Below are 18361 nucleotides of genomic sequence, written 5' to 3'. Positions count from 1 at the left end.
ATTGAAGATTCCCAACACAAAGCGAAGCACTGCCCGCCGCCATGCCGATCGTGTACGCGCTCGTGTCGCGCGAGAAGACGGTGCTGGCTGAGTACACGGCGACGTCAGGCAACTTCCCCACTGTGACGCGCGTGCTGCTGGCCAAGATTCCGCCCACCGATGGACGCATGTCGTACGTGTACGACCGCCACATTTTCCACTACATCGTGGAGGGCGGCGTGACGTATTTATGCATGGCGGACGACGACCTCAAGCGGCGCGTGCCTTTCCTCTTCCTGGAAGACATGAAGAACCGCTTCCAAGCCGCATACGGCGAGCGCGCACTCACGGCCATCGCCTTCGCCATGAACGACCAGTTCCAGCACGAGATCCGCCGCCTGCTCGACTACTACAACGCCAACCCAGACGCAGACTCGCTCTCGAGGGTTAAGCAGCAGATCGACGACGTTAAGGATATTATGGTGGAGAATATTGAAAAGGTACTGGACCGAGGAGAGAAGTTTGAGCTACTCGTGGACCGCACGGACAAGCTGAACCGCCAGTCGGTCAAGTTCGAGCGCTCGTCCACGCAACTACGCAAGTCCATGTGGAGACGCAACGTCAAGCTCTGGCTGCTGCTGGTGACTGTGGGACTCTTTGTCATTTATCTCGTCATCTCCATGGCCTGTGGCTTCGACTTCAGTGGCTGCTCCGGCAAGCGCGACGACGAGTGAACAGTTTAAAACACGTTTGCATACTGGCAAGTATTTTATTTCTCTTCTCTGCTCCAAAAAGGTTAAAGTCGTCTATCTATTCTATCTACTTCTATTTCATCTTTTCCGGCTTTACTTTTTTTTTTTTTTTACGACGCAAAGTCCAAGGCGCGGTCAAAATTGGTCTCGGATGTGCTGCGTACGCCGTGATGCCAATGGTTCTCGACGTTACTGTGCAGTGCGGCGGTGATGGCTTTGTAGATGACCTCGTCTCGCCCTAAGAAGTGAACCAGCGCGAACTGGCAGCACGTGAAAGCCAGCGCCTCCTTGGCCACATCAACGTTTGGACTCTGCAACGCACGCGCCAGTCGAGTGAACACTCGACGCTGCAGGACTTGAGTCGGGTCCACTTGGTTAAGTGGAGGACCCGACATGATGACCCGTGCCACCATTCGAATAGCCCCCACCTCCTGCTTCGGGTAGCGCGTCGGCCACGCACTCAGCAACCGTTTGAGCAGTGGGCCGGTCACCGACGGCATGTACGCCACGAACTGCCCAGCACAGCTAATGAGTTCTTCGTCGTCGGATCCTGCAGGATCCACCCAATGCGCGCGCCAGAGCGACACGAGACTGGTCATACAGTTGCGTGCGAGTTCCTTCTGCTGTTCCTCTTGCTCCAGAGCCGCGTCGGATCCCTCAGGAGGCGGTGTATCCAATAAACTCTCTTCAACGTGCTCGATGGAGTAACGAAGGAACTCCGTGAAGCCGTGTCCGTGATCGTGCATGTGGTCGGTGATAACTTGCGTCGAGGTTTTCTCAACGCCAAGCGTCTGCGCACGCGCCGCGACGGCTGTCACGTACTCCACACGCAATGCTGTGGCGTCAGCGAGTGCCCGTGTAAGGTGCAGCCTCTTGGTGGGGCAGCTTTTGTGGATAGCTCGCACAATGTCCAGACGCGCGCTGGCTGTACGGAAGTCCTCGAAGCGCAGTGCGTTCACGAGTGCATGCATAAATGTAGGGCTGATGAGGCTGTCTGCTGCCGCTGCTGGGGTCACGGCAGTTGGTAGCGATGACGGCGCATGCAGATTGAGTTGGTCTCTGAAGAGAGCATTAGCTAGTCCTCGCTTGACGAACTCTTCATTGGGTTCATCCGTGTCTGTTCCTGTGTCGTCTCCGAAGGCGCTGAGTGCCTGGCGTGGACGATTACGTCGACCTTCACTGCGTGCGAATAGCGCCTTAAAGATCGTGTCGATGACATCGTCACGACTGGCCACGCGCTGTGGCAGACGCTTCTGCTGACTAAAGAGTGTGAGCTGCTGGGGGAAGGCGCTTCCTGCTGTCTCGGGGTACACGTCCTCAGCGTCCTGTCCAGTTGACGGTGCAGTCTCCGCTTCCGGTTCTGTTGTCGTCTCTTGCGCCTGCAGCTCCGTCGATGTAAGTGACAGTTTGCGACGGTGACGCTCGCGCATCGACACGGCCGCGGCCTTGGCGGACGGCTGTGTCTGTCCCTCTTTATTCAGTCCTTTAGTGCCCATACGCTGTCGTCTGGGTTTGCTCGGAGTATTCCCATTACTGCCGCGAGCTGCAGTTCTACTTGTCTGCAGTTGCTGGTTCTTCTTGCCTGCCGCCTCGATGTTTTTGTGTAATTTAGCGGCGGCTGTTGCTGTGGCAGAGCGTTTCGGACGTCGAGAAGATGCGCTAGATATTGCGGAAGACGAGGGACCACGTCGCTCCGTTACGAAGGCCATCGAACGCTTGGGAGTGGCAGGCGTCGAAGCCGGCGGTTGGACGGCTCGTTGCGCAGCCGGCACGAACACGGGCGCTGACAGCGACAAAGAAACATGACCGAAGCGCTGCTCGAGTTCATCCTCATCCAGACTGCGCTCGCGGTCCCGCTGACGACGTACGCGACTGGCTCGCAGCTTGGAACCGCCGCGCGCCTTGGCTGCGGTATCGCCGTTGACAGCACGACGCATGTTGGAGTGACGATTTGGAACCGATGGCTACAATAGGGGTGGCCGAAATTATGACTCGCAACGAGTATTGCATACATAGTACAAGCTAAATTAACCAAACAGAAAATTCGAGAAATTGTTTTCATCATTTTGACAAACCACTTCAACGTCAGCATTAATGGAGCTCCATTACGACGGCCGGGCACAGGGAAGGCCACTAGAGCTCTCGCTTTCAGGGCAGCGACAGCAGACGCTGGTGCTGCGTAACGTGACCGAGCCGAGCAGGACGACGCTCTTCAAAGTGCAGTGCACGGCCCCGCGCAAATTGCGTGTGCGTCCGGCGCTGGGACTGCTCCATGCGTCAGGTGACAGCGTCTCCATCCACGTGCACTTGAACCCGCAGGTTCGGATAGAGATCTACAGCATGACCCATACCATAAATCTTCACTACTGATTGCTGCAGGAATGTTCGTCGGCAACTTGTAAATTGCTGGTCGTGGGTCGTCAAGCATTATCTACTGCAGGTGAAGACGAACAGCTCAAGAGCATGTGGACAGCTGCCGAGGTGGCGGATGCACAGACGTTGTTGCTATCGGAAACTGTAAATATACACATCCAAAGTGCCTCAGACGCGGCCGCAAACGACGACAAACCCGTGACGTTATCTTCGACACCGCAGCTCATGACGATGCGGCTGACAACGACGCAGCTCGCCGAGCTGGTTCTGCTGATAATGAAGAGCCAAAGTCGTCGAAAGGAGAACGAGTTGACAGCACAAGAACAAGAGCAATTACAGACTGCGCGAGCTCAACACGTAGCCGACTGGCCTTACTGGGAAGAATACGCTGCTCGAATGAGGAAACTACTTCGAGAACGCAACCAACGCAAGCCGCAAACAACTTAGTGGCGAAAACGCCTGATACGTTTACTTCTTGTTGTTAAATAAGAGGTACTGACCACGTCCTGCTTGTCTTCGTGTCTTTCCGAAGACATTTGGTGGGTCTGTTTTAGTTGATCGATTTCTACGAGCTCTGCGAGACGCTTATGAGGTCCACTGCGTGACTCGAGAGCGTGCGTTCATTGTCGAATTCGTCCTCCTCGCCCTCCGATGGGATGTCAATCATGGGGATGACCTCGTCAAAGCGGTCGTCGTCGTCATCCAGCGTCACGAACGCCTCCGTGTCGATAAAGCTGTCGTCCTCTACGCGATCGTATGCTCCATACTGAGGGCCATTCTCCTCCTCCGTCTCCATATCCATCGGATCAATGGACGTAAGGCGGGGATGCAGGTGGTCTGTGGGAAGCCAGACGACAGACTGGGGCGCTGAGTGGCCCATTGGACCGTCGGACGACATGGTAGCGCGGCCTTCGTCAATGCGCGACATCCCGCCATGCCACGAGGCTCCCAGACCGATCTGAGACTTGGCTACATTCTCTTCCTCCGACGAGCTGCTGCGTTCACTCAGACGCACTCGGTTAGCAGCTCCCGTGAGTTCCTGCGACGCCACCCACCCAGCGTTCAAGCGGTTCGTAGTCACCATACACTCGGTGCAAAAGTCCATCTTCTGGGGATGGAAGACCCCCGCTTCAAACACAAACACCTTCTTGTGCACCTTACAGCGGTTGCATACTGGTTCTTCACACAATTGACAGCTCGCCACTTTCCCACTAAAGAAAGCTCGAACCGGACGACGGCACACACGACACGGACTGACACCCTGGCCCCCTCCGAAGGAAATACTACTGCGACTGCTATCGAACGTCATCGACGCACGGAACATACTGGTACCGAACGTACTCTTACGTCCACTCTGGGTCTGCCGCATGTCGTCGTCGATGTGATGCAGCGGCGGCGACGGCGGACGGAGAGCAGTCGGCTGCTTGGTTCGCAGCGAGAAGGCCAGTTTCTTCATCATCGCACACTCGATTGTACTTGGTGAGGCCAGCACTGCATCTGCTGTTAATTGGAAGGCTAGACGGTCCTTTGCGCCGCCTCGTGGCAGCATTCCACCATGGAAGAAGAGCTCGACTTCGGTATCACTGTGTTGTCGGTATAGATAACAGTACGACAAGTGGCCACGCACGATCTGCATCTCCGGCGCCAGTTCTGGAGCCGACGGTAGCGTCACGGAGTGTACCAGGTGGTAACCTACCCGTGCGCCATTGTCCTGGGAGTCCCGCACCACTCCCGTGGCCTCCAGATAGACGTAGTCTCGGTGTCTGGATAGAACTTCATGGTGACGCAGAGCCCACTTGAGTGTGAGCGAGCGGAATGGCGCATTAACCGTGGGAGCCACGAGTGCAGCCAATACGCGGCTGTCCAGCAGGTCACACTGGGCGTGCGCGCTCTCAATCTGCATGGCTTCAGGCGTGAGGTTCACTGTACCGTGCAGCACGTCCTCAAGCGTGCCCGGTACGATTCCAAGGGCCAGCAGCTCGGCCTGTTCCGAGACAGCTACGGACGGCGCGCTCTTGTTGGCGGTCATAGTCATACGCATCGAGTCGGCCGCGTGTTGATTACTCTGTTTGTCCCTGCGCGGTATCCTCAGGCCGCCGAACGGGCCCCTGGACGACACTTTCTTGTAGCAGGCGATGGAGTGATGGCGACCGCCGCCCTTTGCGAGTTTCCACTGCGAGCGGTCCACGCCCAAAGAATCCCCCATGGCGTACGAGGCGGCGGCGCGGTTGCTGTGGTATTTCCGGAGCGTCTCCAGCACGCGCGCGTCGGCAAATTGCTGTGCGCGGGCCACGTATTCCTTGGACGACTGCAACGAGCCGCGCGAGTTCGTCGTGGCGCGGCCGACGCCTCCGCCGCTCGCGGAGGAGAGCGATCGCTGCCTCTGCGGCCCCGACGGCTTCGTCATGAGCTCCGCTCGAAATGGAATGGCTTTGATTTGGGCTGCCTATACGCGGGGTGTTCAAATCACTTGAACTTTGTATGCTGCACAACCGGACGAAGACCCAACAACTGGCACTCAACTCTTTGAGAGCTGCGAGATCTCTCTGGATATTGGCACACGAGGCACGCGCTTGATCGGGGTTGACCTTCGTTGTACTACGCTGAGGTTACTGCCGGGGTTCTTTCGCGAAGGTTGTGAAATACAAAAGAAATCGAAGCAAGTGCCGCTGGGTTCGCCTTCCTGTAGAGTTTGAGTACACAAGCCTCGCTTTTTGCCGTCCACTCCGTATCGATGCCAATTTCGATGAGGATGTTCGACGCTTGCAACGCGTGCCGAGTAGGTAATGCTTCAGCGTGGAGACAGCAGCGTTAGCAGCAGATCGAGTGGTGAAATGGTGAGACGCCGACGTGGGTTGCCTCGCTGAGCGTGTGAACAATGCATGTGTGACTTGGCGTGGTCCTTTGGCCTTGCGTGTTATCCTTGACTGTAATGGATTCGGAAACGTTTACTGTACCTCGAAGTGCATTGTTGTGTGGTAAAAAGATAACGCGCTCGTGACTTTGTCGGTCGTCAAGTGGTTAGTCAAATCGATGGAGATGTCTCGATTAACCGTAAAATGTCGTCGGTCACTTCAGGTACGCCGATGACACCTTGGGTAGGCGGTATATGTAGTTTGTCCTTACGACTGTCGTACACAAGAAATTAATAGCTTACGTATTCGAGATCATGCAGCGGGCAACGAACACCAGTTCCTGCCATGGCTTGAGATTTTACAAGGACGATGCAACATCCAGATTATAGAGACAGGATTCTTCGGCGGGTGCAGGTTAGCGGCCACTAGAAGCTACGACATCTTCAAACACTACCTAGAGTATTGGTGCTTGCTCATATTAATCATTTCACGAAAGCGTATCGCTCTGGTTCTGGGTGTACCTGCTCCAAAACCGGATCACAATACGTGATGGCACAGTTTCGTTGCATTCACTCTTGATCAGAGCTGCTGGAAGCAATCTCGAGTCCTTGATAGCATACTACTACATGTATTCGAAGATTCAATTCCTCGGACCTTGACGAGCCATGATTCACGACTAGGGAAAATATTGACCCGTTCACCAGTAACTTTTGAGCTTCAACTGGATGTTCGTGCAACTTTGAACCTTCAACTTGACAAGAACTGCGCTGTAGCTTTTTGTCCGTAAAACGTCTTACACAGATACACATGCATCTGCAGCTGAGCTGTCCTTCACACTCTGACACTTGCATTGATTGTACTAAGAAGTATTTGACAGCAGTGATGTAGTAGTACTTGCTGGCAAGACTTCGTCGTTGTGTTTGGCAGAGCTCTGTGAACAACCCATAAGGGGAGAAACAATGTATATTGAGTGGCAACACGCCAAATGAATTCTTGGTCAACCTTATGCGTTGTTAATCATGTGCGCGATGGCCTCAGCACGGAAGACGTCGGGATCGATGTAGGCAAGCTCCGTCACATTGGCGTCGAACACAATGTTCTGCGGGTCGTCAAGCGTATACTCGGGCCACTTCAGCGCCGTCGCTCCGTTCTCGTTCGGAGTCTGGTTCACGATGAAGCTCGCCCACATGCGGGTCATCACGCGTGCCAGCTGCTTGTAGCTCTCCGGCTTGTCGAGGAACGGGTCCGTGGCCACCGAGTTGTTATAGCCGTCGCCCAGCAGGTTGTAGAACACGAACGCAACCTCCGTAAAGTGCGTGGAACCAATGTACTGAGATATTCCAGAAGTCAGCACGTTGAACAGGTAGCTGTAGCTCGAGACATTGTTGCTCGCCCAGATCTCTGACATAAAACGCCGAGGAGCGTGCATCGTGCTGTCCCCAGCGTACGCGGACACTCGCTTGTACATGTATCCATACGACGTATCGTTGCCCGGACGTCCGTGCAGTGTGCCTGGGATGCCGATTTCTGGAATGTCCGGGTACAGATCCAGCAACACGTTCGCCTCGTTCTGGCTGTAGCCCATGTTCACCAAATACTGGAAAAACTCTTCAGTCGTGTCGATGCCAGTTTTACCGAACGCGGTGCCCTCGTCATTGTTGGTTCCTAGTAGAATCGGCACGTGTACAAACTTCCCCGCGCTCAGTAGAGCTGGTCCAGTGTCCTGGATGTAGTCGCCGTCAACGGCTGGTCCCCAGGACGCTGTAGATGCCACCGAACTGTTGAGGATATCCGATAATGCATCGATTGGGACTTGGCGGAGGCAGTCGAGAGTATCAGCAGCCGAACTGCAGTTAGTCGCTGCCGTGATGTTGTTATAGTAGACGTCCCACGCCGTAGCGTTGGTATACGCTCTGGGGATGTACTTGACAGGGGAGCCAGACTGAATGATAGCCCCACGGAAGAGCTCGTCGTCGCGACCGCCGTATGCGATAAGCTGGTACGAGACGCCTCGAACTCCGGCACTCTCGCCCCAGATCGTGACTTTGTTCGTGTCACCACCGAAGGCGGCGATGTTCTCCTGCACCCAGTGCAGTGCTAAGCGCTGGTCTCGGAAGCCCAGGTTCGTCACTCCGGCCTCTTTGACTGCCGTGCCCCACAAGAACCCAAACGCCTGTAGGCGGTAGTTGAGGCTCACACCAATGAATGGCATGCCTGCTTCCGCAGCCTCATTCACAATATACGACAAGTTGTAGCGAGGGTCACGTGAGCCGCCCTGGTAGAATCCTCCGCCATGAATCCAGACGCCGACCGGAAGATCGGCTCCTTCAGACACGCCACTGGGTCGCACCACATTGATCGTCAAACAATCCTCCGAGACAACGTTGCCCAACACCCACTGGTCGCTGCCGTAGCCGTAGCATTCCGGGGAATACTCGGTTGCGTTCCTCGCCTCGGACCACGTCGTGTTTAGTGACTGTGGAATGCGAAAGCGGAGATCTCCGATGGGAGGCTGCGCGTAGGGCATCCCGAGGAAGAGATCCTGGTCGTAGGTGGGCTGGTGGACGCCGTAGTAGGAGCCATTCTTGACGGTGACCGTGGGTGGGTTAGTGGCGTACGCCGTCGCGACCAAGAGCGGCACGACTGCAAGTGCAAGCGGTGTCATCATCAACGTGGTAGTTTGCTGAATGCCAAAGCCTTGTATTGGATCAAGGGCACGGTATTCGGCTGCAATACTGCAACCACGCGCGTTGCAGTTCAACTCGAACTGCACTGCAGAAACGAGGCCGGCCAGGTCTTCTCAATTGACAGCGCGTTGCAAAGCATGAAAGATTTGCTTGCTCACGTTACATGTAGCCACTTGACACTTGATGATCAACTTGCTGAGTGGTTGAAGCATGTACGCGATCTTATGTTGATATCTTCAAGAAAACACAAGTACAACTTCATTAAAAACGTAGTTTAGAACTAATCGTGTCCTTCGCAACATTAGCACTTTCATCTGCCCCTACAGTTGGCCGGTTTACTCGAAATACTTGCTGTGCAAGTAGGCAATGGCCTCCCCACGGTAGGTGTCCGGCTCGAGATAGGCCTGCTCCGTCACATTCACGTCGAAGACGATGTTCTTCGGATCCTCGGTAGTGTACTCCGGCCACTTCAAGGCCGTGACGCCGTTGTTGTTGGGCGTCTGGTCCACAATGAAGCTCGACCACATGCGAGTCATCATACGCGCGAGTTGGGTGAACGTCTCGGGCTGGTTCAGGAACGGGTTGACGGCGACGGCGTTATCGTATCCGTTACCATCGAGATTGTAGAACACGAAGGCGATCTCCTGGAAGTGCGTGGCGCCCACGTATTGTGACAGTCCATTGACTAACACGTTGAAGACGTAGCTGTAGCTCGTGACGTTGTAGGCTGCCCACGCTTCGGCCGTGTAGCGGCGGGGAGCGTGCATGTAGGCGTCTCCAGCATAGGCGCAGACGCGTTTAAACTGGGAACCAGCTAGGGAATCCACAGGCGGACGGCCGTGCAATGTACCGGGGATGCCAAGCTCCGGGATATCTGGGTAGACTGCCGCGAGAATCTCAGCCTCTTCGGCGGTATTCCCCATTGCCACTAGGTAATCCAGGAACTCGTCGGTTGAGTTGATGCCCCACGTACCGAACGCGGATCCTTCATCGTGGTTTGCACCGTGAAGGATCGGCACGTGCACAAACTTCCCGTCGCGCAGAAGATTGGCGCCTGTGTCTTGGAGGTAGTCGCCGTCGATGACAGGACGGAAGGAGGCGGACGCAGCCACGGAGCTGTTAAAGATCGATGAAAGCGCATCGACCGGCACCTGACGCAGACAGTCGAGCGTGTCAGTGACAGAGCTGCAATTGGCGGCCGAGGTGATATTGTTGTAGTACACGTCCCAGGAAGAAGCATTCGCGTAGCTCGAAGATGCTGGAGCTCCAGACTGCATGATTGCACCACGGAACAGCCCGTCGTCACGGCCGCCGTAAGCTAAGAGCTGGTAGCCAACACTCCAGCCGCCGGCGCTTTCACCCCAGATCGTGACCTTGTCCGGGTCACCGCCGAAAGCGGCGATGTTCTCCTGCACCCAGTGCAGCGCCAGACGCTGGTCACGGAAGCCCAGGTTCGTTACGCCAGCCTCCTCGACAGTGCTTCCCCACAGGAAGCCGAAGCCGTGCAATCGGTAGTTGATGCTCACACCAATGAACGGCTTGCCCGCCTTGGTAGCCTCATCGATGATGTACGAGAAGTTGTAGCGAGGGTCACGGTTGCCACCCTGAGCCAAACCGCCTCCGTGGATCCAAAAGCCCACAGGAAGCTTGGCGTCTTTAGAGATGCCGCTTGGGCGCACCACATTGATGGTTAAGCAGTCCTCCGAGACAACGTTGCCCAACACCCACTGGTCGCTGCCGTAGCCGTAGCATTCCGGAGAGTACTCGGTTGCGTTCTTGGAGTCCGTCCACGTCGTGTTCAGAGGCTCGGGGTTACGAAAACGGAGATCACCAACGGGAGGCTGCGCGTAGGGCATTCCAAGGAAGAGATCCTGGTCGTAGGTGGGCTGGTATACGCCGTAGTAGGACCCGTTCTTGACGGTGACAGTGGGTGGGTCGGTAGCAGAGGCTGAAGCTAGCAAAATTGCCACAGCCGCGAGAGAAGTCTTCACAGAGCGCATTTCGGTCGTAGCTCAACAAGGAAGTAGCTTGATGTGGGCAACCGCTGGGAAGTTTAAGACTGAGACTCCACGCGACGCGAAAATCCCCATCGAACTGCAACGTGATGCGTGAAAAGGCTGTAGAAGTGGGGACTAGTCCAGTACCTAAGGAGGAAACTGCGACCGCAAACAGTGAAAACAGCATACCGCCATCACGGCTGGTTGTCCCGTGATCAGCAAATACAGCACCGTTATATCCAGATTGGTTGGGAAAAGACTCTGCATGTATTCACTTTGAATTAACTGTGAATCTGCCTAAAAGCTGTCTAAGAACTAAGAACTCCTTGCAATCTGCCGACTCGAAGCCCCAATGAGAGTTCCAACGGCCCTCGTTGCGCCGCGATACGCAGGGCAGAAGTCCACGAGCATTGGTGCCCTGACCAGCCACGTGAGCCCCAGGGGTAGCACAGCAGCAGAGCGACTAGATTCCTTCCCGCATTTTTGCGTTCGACTTCAACTTCAACTGTCTCGTCACATTTTCGAGGCTCGACTGATTCAATGATGCAAATCTTTGAGGTGATCTCATTACCACTTCAACAGCAACCACGCCATCGTCTGCCCAAGCTGGCTCGGACATATTTTTTTTAGTTTAGTGAGGTACCATTTTACAGCTGGGCCAGAAGTAGTTTAGTGAAACCATGAAGATAGTTTTAGACATGAATTTATTTTCATGTATTTTTCCACACATACGCCGGCCTTCATTTTAAAACCAAAATCACTGCACTCCTTCGCTATGCGATGTATAATACTGTACCATACTCACTTAATCACGTGTACTTACAGCTGCACCTTGCCGCTGAACACCGCCTCCTCCGCGTTCTTGCTGATGCACAAGGGACGCTCGCCCTTCGCAGCCTCCCAGCTCGTGGTGTTCACGTTGTAGAAGCTCAGCTGCTTCTCGCGGACACCGATGGTCACAGTCGTGCTCGCGCCGGCCTCCAGCTCCACGTTCGCGAAGCCAACCAGAGCCGTCGCAGCAAACTGCACATCCGGGTACGCCGTTGCAGCGTCTGCCGGTGGGCCAATGTACACCTGCGGCACCTCCACACCCTTCACGCTGCCAGTATTCGTCACCGTGAACGACACGCTGAAGACGGCGTCAGCGTCATCCGGGCTGCACGACACCTCGTAGTTAAGACCGCTGCTGCTTTGTTGTGTCGAGCTGGACGCCGCGAAGTTCGGGTTGCTGTACTCGAACGACGTATAGCTCAGACCATATCCGAACGGGAACAGCACGCTCGTGTTCGTGTGCACATACCAGCGGTAGCCAGCGTTCAAACCTTCACTGAACGTTGCGTTGCCGCTCTCGGTGGCAACACGCTCCGGGTAGTCCGGGTTGCGGGTCATCGTTGAGTCCAGACTCGCTGGGTACGTCACCGGCAGGCGGCCCTGCGGCACGTTGTTGCCCAGTAGCAGATCTGCCGTGGCCCAACCGCCCTCCTGGTTCGGGTACAGCATCTCCAGCACAGCAGCCACGTCGTCTAGCCACGGCATCAGCACAGGCTCTGCGTTGTTGAGCACCACCACGGTGTTCGGGTTCGCGGCAGCCACCTTCGTCACCAACTCGTCCAGGCCGTCGTCCAAGGTGAGACCCGTCTGGGCGGGGCTGTTGGCGAACGCGAACACGATGGGCGTGTCCACCTCCTGAGCGATGTCGACGGCGAGCTGGATGTTGGCAGAACGTTGAGCGGGGGTCACCCAGGTCAAGCGCACAGACGTCGGCTCATCGAGCAGACCCACGATGTACGCTTCCATGTCGTGCCAGCCTTCCTCCAGGTACACGTACGACTTGATATTATCCCAGTTGTCACGTGTAGCGATCGAGTTACTCCAGGGCTTGACACCACCATCGCCGAATAGCCGATAGCCTTCGCCAACCTCAGATCCGGTAATACTGAAAGTGCCGATTGACCAGGTGGAACCGTAGTCTGGGTTGGTGTGGTTCTCCCAGCTGGGGATCGCACGCGCGAACGAGAATGTGTAGTACCCGTCCGTTTCCGCGTACACTTGTCCTTGCCACGTATACGACGCGTTCTTCGGCAGAGCAGACGTGCCGGTGAAGTACACAATCTCGTCGTTCGAGCTGCCGCCCAGGCTGTCATTGCGGCTCAGACCCGGGTTACCCTGCAGGTTGCGTAGGTGCGTCGACGGGATGATCGTTCCTTCCTGGTCCACGCCGACGGCGTTCGCGACGTCCTCGCCCAGTCGAGACTTTAACGCTTCAAGCGTTGAGACTTGGCGGTCTGGGAAGCCGTACGCACGCTCCGCGAAGTTCGTACCGTGCGTGTACTGCACGCCATTGGGGCCGATCACCGCGATGGACGAGCCCGACTTAATGGGCAGTGTGTTGTTGTCGTTCTTGAGCAGGACGCCCGACTTGACGGCAATGTCGTACGAGATTTTGGCGTGGTCCTCCACCACATCTTGCGGCAACGGTGATGAACCTTCGGTGGTCGTGCCTAGCAGACCGAACTCGTCGTACTTGGCCAGGATGTGACCGACAGCGCGATTCAGATACGACTCGCTCAAATTCTTTGAGACGTAGATGTAGTCGTACAGTGCGTCGTAGTACGAACCCGTCGGCATCTCCAGGTCCATGCCGGCGACGAGACTCTCGGCCGTCGAGTGTGTGGCGCCCCAGTCACTCATCACGATGGCGGAGCTGTTGTAGTCGTCGCGCACGGTGTTGAACAGCGGCTCGTACTGGCAGGCTGGAATGCCATTGATCTGTGCGTACGAGCACATGAGAGTGGCAGCATTGCCCTCCTGTAGAAGAGTACCTGGAGCAACCCAGTACAGCTCCTGTAGCGTCTGGAAGTCCACAATACTGTTGGTATCACCAGCACTTGCACCGGTGGACGACGGGCCGATCTGCTTGGCGTTCGCCATGGAGCCCTGATCTTGCAGACCCTTGACACCCTGGATGCCAAGACGAGCATTCAGGTATGGGTCCTCGCTGTATGACTGCCAGAAGTTTCCTGTCACGGGGTCGCGCAGGATGTTCACGCGCGGCGACAGGGCCACCGCCATGTTGAACAGCTTGGCCTCTTTGCCCGTGATTACTCCGTGCTGGTACGCTGCGTTGAGGGACCAAGTAGCAGCAACGTTCAACTGCGCGGGCGAGCCCGTGGCGTTCTGCACGATGTTGATGCCAGCTTCACCGTCGGCGAGTCGAAATTCCGGGATGCCTTGGGACGGGATGGCAACGCTGTAGCCGGCCTGCTGCTGGTTGCCTTCCGAGTCGACGGTGCCGTGAACGAGGCTGACCTTCTCCTCAGCCGTCAGGGCCTCGATGATGGCGTCGACCTTGTCGTTGCCCGTACGCCAGGAGACAGTGGCGAGCGGGTCACCGGCGCTGACGAGTTGCGTGTAGAGAGCTAGGGCGATTCCCCACGTTACGGAGACCATCGTGATCAGAATTGACACTGAGTGTTTGATGTCTGCAGTCAGAGGCAATTTTGTGAATGAGCTGAGCGCTGCGTGGCTTGTACATGTAGTTGGCAAATCGTTGGTGCTTGGACGCTGAGCAGGGCTCTCCGGTTACTGTGACCATTAACAAGTTCTCTGGTGTACGTACATGCAACGTGACAGTAGCTGCAAGTTGCTGCTGATGCTGCATGGTCGGTGGACGTCAAGGTCGATGAAGCTCGGACTTGATTTATTCTGCTACCGCGCAAACACAGTAGACTCGACGTGATCCACGGTTGCTGGTATAATAACTTGCTGCATCCGATCCGAGCTGAAGAGAAGATGAATCGATTGCCACTTCAAGTTGAAGTGTGCATTTACTGTACGACCGATAATGTGAGCCGACTAGCGAGATACTGCTGGTCCCGTCTCCAATGCACGTAAACATGAACGACATTGCTGTGGTCTTGTATTCGCTGAGCGGCGGAGGTATGACTGCGCAGACGGCAACCACGCATCAATCCATATGCTCCCAAATCGAGCTTTGTTTCGTTTGTGCTGCCCGTTGCACGGGAGGGCACGCTGCTTTCTTCAGCGCATGCTGCTCGACCATCACCTCGAAACTACATGCGCATCGCTAGACCGCAGCGTAAAGTGCATGTACGTTACGTCGGCCATGATGTTGCTGAAGCAGTCGAGTCGATCGATGCTTCAAGCTGCCTCAAGAGTACGAATCTGCTGGCGAGTGGCAGTGGTTGCAGCTATATGTATACATAATATACAAGCTTGTACAGGTGGTCAATTCGCACAGCTCACGCGGAAATGGACGCATCAACGCAATGACTTCAAGCAATACGTACACGAAGCCGCCACTGGTTTGCCAGTCGACACTTGATTCAGCAGCCAAAAACGCGGCGGCAAAGTGAACTCGAACTTCAAGTTCCGGTGCCCACGGGATCCGATGGCATTGACAGCCTGTCATTTATGTATGCACAAGAACTGGCTCAGTGCCACCAAGAAATTCCCGCACCTGACCAGGCACAGCTAAGAAATGAAAATGAAATGGAGTTTGCTAATTGATAATTCAGAATATCCGCAGCGGGAAATAGTTTGTTAGCTACAGTGTTGTCTCTTTTTCTAGCAAATTGTTTGGAGTACGAGCTTCAGGACTTGTGAGGTTTATTCGCACTGTACAGGTACAGAACTTCAGCCTAAAGATGCGCAGACGCCGGCGGCTGCTTGGCGGCGTGACACCAAGCAGCACTATGAATTACGACTTCCACAGTACGTCTTCTCTTCTAAGCTATCCCTTCCACATCAATATACAGTAGCCGTCGGGCAACTGTAAAAACATGCACGAAACTAGCCAATTGTACATGTATGGGAAACCAAGTCATTTCGATTGTGCTTCAACCTGCGTGGTTGCAGTACAGTAATCAAGAACCACAAAGGATGATGAACTCTTGGACTTCAGAAGATCGGGCAAAAATGCTGAATGGTGCTGCTCTACCGAACGCTCGGTTTCTTCCGGAGCCGTGAAGATACCGACATTTCCCAATTTGCCTGCAACAACTTCCTCTTCTTACGCAATGAGACCGCTCGCATACAGTCTCGCTGTCGGATCGACTTTGGTTGCATTGACTTGTGCCAGCAACCCTCCCACTGTCACCGTCAAGAACGGGTCCTACTACGGCGTAAACCAAGGTAACTATGGCCAAGATCTCTTCCTCGGAATGCCATACGCACAGCCTCCCGTCGGAGACCTTCGTTTCCGTAACCCCGTGCCTCTGAACACGACATGGACGGACTCCAAGAACGCGACAGAGTACTCTCCGGAATGCTATGGCTACGGCAGCGACCAATGGGTGCTGGGCAATGTCATCTCGGAGGATTGCTTGACCATCAATGTGGTGCGTCCCAGTGGTGTCTCCGAAGGGGCTGATCTCCCCGTCGGTGTGTGGATCCACGGTGGTGGCTTCACGGAAGGTGGCTCACGTGACCCTCGCTACAACCAGTCGTACATTATCAAGGAGGCAACCGACGCTGGGATGCCTTTCATCGGTGTGAGTATTAACTATCGTCTGCAGGCGTTCGGCTTCCTATGGGGAACTGCGGTCAAGGAAGCAGGCGTGTCAAATCTCGGTCTGAAAGACCAGCACCTGGCCCTTCACTGGGTGCAGGAGAACATCGCTGCTTTCGGTGGCGACCCGAACAAGGTCACGATCTGGGGTGAGAGTGCCGGTGCTATGAGCGTTGGCTATCAGCTGCTGGCGTACGGCGGCCGCGACGATGGTTTGTACCGCGCTGCCATTATGGAATCGGGAGCTCCGGCCAAGGTGCCGTCCACGTACCTGAACACGACGGAGTGGGATGTCTACTACAACAACATTACCGCTGCGGCCAACTGCAGCTCTGCTGCAGACACGTTGGACTGCCTGCGTCAGGTGCCGGTCGAGACCCTTTCGTCGATCTTCAACAGCTCTGTGGCGTCTTCTGCTTCGTACCGTCCGATTGTTGACGGCGACTTCCTCACAGATGTGGGCCCAGCGCTTCTTGCAGAGGGCAAGTTCGTGCACGTTCCCATTTTACACGGTGTGAACAACGATGAAGGTTCGGCCTTCGGAGCTGGTGGTGCTACAGTGAATACGACGGAGGAGTTCGTAGCGTACTTGATTGATACCATGGGCGAGACTGAAGAGACGGCGGCGATTCTCACGGAAGTATACCCGGACATCCCTGCCGTCGGCATCCCTAGCACTCTGCACGGCCGTCCCGCGATCGACTCCGGCTACGGCACAATGTACAAACGCGCTGCTGCATACGGCGGTGATGTGGTCATGCACGCACCTCGCCGCTATCTGTCAGAGATCTGGGCTGCCAACGACCTGACAAGCTACAGCTACGTATTCAACGTTCTGACTGCCGGAAACAACGAGTACATCGGCGCCACACACTTCACGGAGGTTGCGTTCGTGTTTTACAACCTGCTGGGCGACGGCTATAACAACTCGGTGGCCACGGACCCGTTCCTCGACAAGCCGGAGAGCTACAAGCAGCTCGCACGCGTGATGACCCGCATGTGGGCGAGCTTCATCGTGAACCAGACTCCGAACGAGTACGGAGCGACGGCGCTGAAGTGGCCCGAGTATACGCTTGGCAACGCACAGAACATCGTATTCGATGCCAATGTGACGGAACTTGCTTACCCTGCGCCGGACACGCACCGCGCTGAGGGCATCGCGTACCTGACTAGCTTGTATAATGCCACGGCTTAAAACCGTGTCTTATGTGCTGTCAATGAATTTGCTTTATGTGTGGAAGCTGCGTCGATATGATACCTTTTCGTCTTCGGTATCTGAAAACCTGACTTGAAATTCCTGGGAGACCGAGTATGCAAGACATCTGTGTACGGAAGTATTATGTGCGCACATTATTGACACCAAAAAACTATCACTAGACTCAAAAGATGAACCGGTTTCCGTAGCAAATCTACCAGAATATTACCAGTACTTTCGGTTTTGTACTGTACCCAGTACAAAACCGAAAGTACTGGTAATATTCTGGTAGATTTGCTGCGTAATAAGACGAAAAAAACCATTTAAATTTTTAATGTTTTTTTTTCGTCTGAATGTCATCCCGGCCAATCAGTTCGCTGCGTAATAAAATAAGCTTGGATGGCATTCAGATCACAAGTGCTTATTAGTACAATTATTATTTTGTACAAAACTGAAGATGACGTTTCTATGCGCGCTGACTCACTTGTGCAATCGCACAGATTTGCTGAGCAGTCGCAGCCTCCACTACCAACAGTTTGAGCACCCTTGTCTAGAAGGCTCCGAGACATGGTGGCTGAGAGAGAAAATATCGAAGGGCATGATGCACACGCGTATTACGAGCAGCCACGACTATTGGACCCTTGCTCGTAATACCGGCGCCTTCAGAAATCGCATCTTTTAGTAGATTGAACAAATCCTAAACACATCATCAATCACAAAAAGCATAAACTCCTCAGTCGTGCAGCACGTTTATGCTTGAACGTTGAATAAAACGTACTTTGCATTCACTGAGGACCTTGACATGGGAACTTGGTTTACATTGCACACACTCACACTGCCCTGCTACAAGAACGCCCAAGCAAGCCTCAAGCATTCTCTGCTACCACTTGATCTCATTCACAAACTTGCCTCTGACTGCAGACATCAAACGCTCAGAGTGTCAATTCTGATCACGATGGGGCCTCTTTGCCCGTGATTACTCCGTGCTGGTAC

The 18361-nt window shown here is 54.9% G+C and overlaps 10 protein-coding genes across 10 annotated transcripts; 5 read left to right on the top strand and 5 right to left on the bottom strand.

The window, feature by feature from the left end:
* Positions 1-2808, top strand: PPTG_00403 (hypothetical protein). The gene has a single exon (XM_008891793.1). The coding sequence runs from the start codon at positions 42-44 to the stop codon at positions 711-713; it is 672 nt and encodes a 223-aa protein (XP_008890041.1). The 5' UTR covers positions 1-41; the 3' UTR covers positions 714-2808.
* On the bottom strand, positions 725-2680 carry PPTG_00402 (hypothetical protein). The gene has a single exon (XM_008891792.1). It carries the CDS (start codon positions 2666-2668, stop codon positions 842-844), a length of 1827 nt encoding a protein of 608 aa, XP_008890040.1. The 5' UTR covers positions 2669-2680; the 3' UTR covers positions 725-841.
* PPTG_00401 (hypothetical protein) lies at positions 2804-3703 on the top strand. Its single transcript, XM_008891791.1, has 2 exons — positions 2804-3050; positions 3111-3703. Exons 1-2 carry the CDS (start codon positions 2826-2828, stop codon positions 3549-3551), a joined length of 666 nt encoding a protein of 221 aa, XP_008890039.1. The 5' UTR covers positions 2804-2825; the 3' UTR covers positions 3552-3703.
* PPTG_00400 (hypothetical protein) lies at positions 3535-5649 on the bottom strand. The gene has a single exon (XM_008891790.1). It carries the CDS (start codon positions 5509-5511, stop codon positions 3670-3672), a length of 1842 nt encoding a protein of 613 aa, XP_008890038.1. The 5' UTR covers positions 5512-5649; the 3' UTR covers positions 3535-3669.
* A 514-nt stretch (positions 5650-6163) lies between these two features.
* Positions 6164-6509, top strand: PPTG_20728 (hypothetical protein; the record flags this gene model as incomplete). The annotated part of the gene is made up of 2 exons (XM_008892926.1): positions 6164-6182; positions 6280-6509. The coding sequence occupies 2 exons, from the start codon at positions 6164-6166 to the stop codon at positions 6507-6509; spliced, it is 249 nt and encodes an 82-aa protein (XP_008891174.1).
* Positions 6510-6873: 364 nt separating this feature from the next.
* PPTG_00399 (hypothetical protein) lies at positions 6874-8777 on the bottom strand. Its single transcript, XM_008891789.1, has one exon. It carries the CDS (start codon positions 8625-8627, stop codon positions 6963-6965), a length of 1665 nt encoding a protein of 554 aa, XP_008890037.1. The 5' UTR covers positions 8628-8777; the 3' UTR covers positions 6874-6962.
* Positions 8778-8934: 157 nt separating this feature from the next.
* On the bottom strand, positions 8935-10646 carry PPTG_00398 (hypothetical protein; the record flags this gene model as incomplete). Its single annotated transcript, XM_008891788.1, has 1 exon — positions 8935-10646. The coding sequence occupies one exon, from the start codon at positions 10644-10646 to the stop codon at positions 8982-8984; it is 1665 nt and encodes a 554-aa protein (XP_008890036.1). The 3' UTR covers positions 8935-8981.
* Positions 10647-11461: 815 nt separating this feature from the next.
* Positions 11462-14093, bottom strand: PPTG_00397 (hypothetical protein; the record flags this gene model as incomplete). The annotated part of the gene is made up of 1 exon (XM_008891787.1): positions 11462-14093. The coding sequence occupies one exon, from the start codon at positions 14091-14093 to the stop codon at positions 11463-11465; it is 2631 nt and encodes an 876-aa protein (XP_008890035.1). The 3' UTR covers position 11462.
* Positions 12031-15254, top strand: PPTG_20727 (hypothetical protein). Its single transcript, XM_008892925.1, has one exon. The coding sequence runs from the start codon at positions 14620-14622 to the stop codon at positions 14986-14988; it is 369 nt and encodes a 122-aa protein (XP_008891173.1). The 5' UTR covers positions 12031-14619; the 3' UTR covers positions 14989-15254.
* A 428-nt stretch (positions 15255-15682) lies between these two features.
* PPTG_00396 (hypothetical protein) lies at positions 15683-17368 on the top strand (the record flags this gene model as incomplete). The annotated part of the gene is made up of 1 exon (XM_008891786.1): positions 15683-17368. The coding sequence occupies one exon, from the start codon at positions 15683-15685 to the stop codon at positions 17366-17368; it is 1686 nt and encodes a 561-aa protein (XP_008890034.1).
* Positions 17369-18361: the final 993 nt, after the last annotated feature.

The sequence above is a fragment of the Phytophthora parasitica genome, assembly GCF_000247585.1.
Source record: "Phytophthora parasitica INRA-310 unplaced genomic scaffold supercont2.1, whole genome shotgun sequence".
Taxonomy (NCBI): Eukaryota; Oomycota; class Peronosporomycetes; order Peronosporales; family Peronosporaceae; genus Phytophthora; species Phytophthora nicotianae.
This window is presented reverse-complemented; position numbering and strand designations above follow the sequence as displayed.

Excerpts from the sequence above, each read along its gene's own strand:
- PPTG_00401 (XM_008891791.1), top strand. The coding sequence starts at position 2,826 with ATGGAGCTCCATTACGACGGCCGGGCACAGGGAAGGCCACTAGAGCTC. Across the intron at positions 3,051-3,110 it reads ACGTGCACTTGAACCCGCAG|GAATGTTCGTCGGCAACTTG; the intron begins GTTCGGATAGAG and ends TGATTGCTGCAG.
- PPTG_00399 (XM_008891789.1), bottom strand. The coding sequence starts at position 8,627 with ATGATGACACCGCTTGCACTTGCAGTCGTGCCGCTCTTGGTCGCGACG.
- PPTG_00402 (XM_008891792.1), bottom strand. The coding sequence starts at position 2,668 with ATGCGTCGTGCTGTCAACGGCGATACCGCAGCCAAGGCGCGCGGCGGT.
- PPTG_00403 (XM_008891793.1), top strand. The coding sequence starts at position 42 with ATGCCGATCGTGTACGCGCTCGTGTCGCGCGAGAAGACGGTGCTGGCT.
- PPTG_20727 (XM_008892925.1), top strand. The coding sequence starts at position 14,620 with ATGCTCCCAAATCGAGCTTTGTTTCGTTTGTGCTGCCCGTTGCACGGG.
- PPTG_00400 (XM_008891790.1), bottom strand. The coding sequence starts at position 5,511 with ATGACGAAGCCGTCGGGGCCGCAGAGGCAGCGATCGCTCTCCTCCGCG.